Source organism: Arachis ipaensis, chromosome B07 (assembly GCF_000816755.2).
Source record: "Arachis ipaensis cultivar K30076 chromosome B07, Araip1.1, whole genome shotgun sequence".
In the NCBI taxonomy this organism is placed as follows: domain Eukaryota; kingdom Viridiplantae; phylum Streptophyta; class Magnoliopsida; order Fabales; family Fabaceae; genus Arachis; species Arachis ipaensis.
The window spans coordinates 31,937,805-31,940,518 of NC_029791.2; the positions used below are offsets into that span (position 1 = coordinate 31,937,805).

The 2,714-nt window shown below is 33.9% G+C and overlaps 1 protein-coding gene across 1 annotated transcript in view; it reads left to right on the forward strand.

Annotated features, from left to right (window-relative positions):
- Positions 1 to 2,401, forward strand: part of LOC107608135 (probable WRKY transcription factor 70) — a 5,601-nt gene extending 3,200 nt beyond the window's left edge. Inside the window, exon 3 of the mRNA XM_016310018.2 lies at positions 1,721 to 2,401. Coding sequence (XP_016165504.1) covers positions 1,721 to 2,162 — 442 coding nt within the window. The 3' untranslated portion in view covers positions 2,163 to 2,401. The remainder of the gene's footprint in view (positions 1 to 1,720) is intronic.

Genomic DNA, 2,714 nt, shown 5'->3' on the forward strand with positions numbered 1-2,714 from the left:
TAGAATGATTGATTCAATAGTTCAAAGATTTTTTATCGGAATTCAACTGGAGTTTAACCGGTTTAATTAAATATTAAATAAAATTAATAAAAATTAAATATATAATGAAACATGTTGACCTTTTTTTGTTACATTAACAATATCTAATAAGAAAAATCTAATCTCTTTTTATTCTTTTCGAAATTAAAATAAGGAAAATTCAAGCCATGTTTAATTTCCTAAATTTAGTGTAAAAGGAGAAATTAAAGAAAGAAACCATTGTAGAATTAACAATGCTGAAATGGAAGGGAATAAATAAAGACAAGGACATGAGGGTGAAGATTTTATTCTGTTTCTGTGCATGTCAATTGCAACCTTTCTGCTGAGTCTAACAAATTGTATATAGAAGCTGTAATACATATGTACGTCCTCATATGCAGATCAATATAAAACAAGACAACAAAATTAATCATACCACCACCAATTCTAATTCAGAAGTCAGAACACAATAGAAAAAAATAAGTCCCCCAATTCAGAACACAACAGAAAAAAATAAGTCCTCCCAATTCAGAACACAACACGGAACAGCATCTCAAGAACCAAAATTCAGATTTTAGTAACTCAGTAAAATTAACAAAATACACAACCATAAATGGAAGCAAACATAAATTTGAATCATTAAAAAATAGAATCTCAAAATCATAGAAAATAACAAAAGAAAAAAAAAAACCAAAGCAGGGTTACCGACGATTGAGGAACCAAACTGACGTCGACGGAGAAACGAAACAGACAGCGAGAAAGGAACGGAACTCAAGTACCGGCAAGAGAGGAACGGTGAGACAGAGACGAGGATCGAGCAAACTGACCAGCGATGGAGGAATCCAACCGACGGCGCTTCGATCTGCAAGCCCACGACAACGAAGACGAAGACGATGTAGAGAAGAAGATGGCCACGAGCTTTGATCTGCAAGTCCAAATGCGACGACGTGGAAGAGAGGAGGATGGACGGTCAAGAGCTTCGAGCTAACCCTATGTATGATACTGCCAGCGGCGAGGCACCCTCTGGTTGACGAGATAAGTTCGGCGATGGCGGAGGCGGTGGCTGCTGGTTGAAAGAGAGGGGCAGCTGGCTGAGGGAGAGAGAGAGAGAGAGGGGGATAGTGCGCCGTAGTGGATTAGGGTTTTTTCTGGGTTGGGAGGACTTAGGGATGCTATTTATATCATCTATTTTTTTTTAAATTATAATTTAAAAAACCGTTAAAAAACTGACCGATTTTATCGGTTCATCAATCTATTGCCGGTTCGATAGGTTTTTTGTCGGTTTTTATTAGTCGATTTTTATGTTAACTGGACCGACTAGAAGACTGATTCTCGGTTAATTTGGTCGAACCGACCGATCCGATTCGATTTTTAGAACCATGCTTTATACTACTTTAGACAATATATATATAGGCTCCTATGATCTGAAACACACCTCACATACATAACATACCTATACTTTCCTAAACAAATATCTAATTAACACTTTGAAATTATTAGTATTTTTAATATTAATCAATATTTTAGATTAATATTTTATTTTTATATTATCACGACTTAGAATTTAGTATTTATGATTTAGAGTTAGCTAAATATGGAGAAAAACTGATGAATTTTATAGATGATGTAGCATTTCTGGTTGCAAATTGAAGAACATAAATATGCATGTGGGTGAATATATAAGACTTTTATTTGATTACAGGAGCTACTTTAGATGCAGTAGAAAGTATGAGGAAGGTTGCCGGGCAATCAAACAGGTGCAAAAGACACAAGAGAATCCTGTTATGTACGAAACTACCTACACTGGCATGCATACATGCAAATCCACCCCCAATAGTAATAATAATGTTCCACGTTTGCTTCTGAATTCTCAGAATCATCATCATGATTCTAAGGTATCCAATGAAAAGGATTATTACCCTATAATTAGTCCTCTAACTCCAACTGTAACACAAGAACATGCTAAAGAAGATTCACCTAGTGATGTTGGAGATCATAAACTGGATCCTGTTTGGTCGGATTTGAAGGATTTTGAACCATCCATCAAGCCTTCCATTAACTTGGTAAAGAATTTTGGGATGGATTCTGTTCATTTTGGCACTCATGATGATGATGATGATGATGAGTTCCAGCCACCACTTTGATGCTTTCTTAGCTTCCTAATAAGCTTAATTATTATTATTATTATTAATTGTTGATTCCATTATTTTGCTTGATATATAGTCTATATTGTGCTACTGGGGAGGAGAAAAGGTCAAATTGAAATGCACAAAAGCGCATTTACTTTTCCTCTCTTACAATGAAACTATGGCACTTTTTCCTGAATGTTATTATAAGACAAAATCCATTAAATTGTATATTATTTTACATGTTTCCTGTACTATGATCTGATAAGTTATTAGTGGACACTTTGATTTTCATGCTTATTGCATGATAGTAGTGTGTAATAATGAATTTCTATATAACTATGTCCTTGGATAATATTCTTTTGGTTATTCACTATTACAAATTAAATGTTGTTAATAAAATCAAATGCTAAGAGTCATATGCATGCCCTTTATTCTCCCCTCCAAGGCTATCTGAAGTATATATAGTCTCCAACAGTCATATTATCCATATTCATTCTTTTTGGTAGATTAAGTTAATTATTTTTTTATTAATTAATAAAAATGTAAAACTTATATCTATTAAGTATT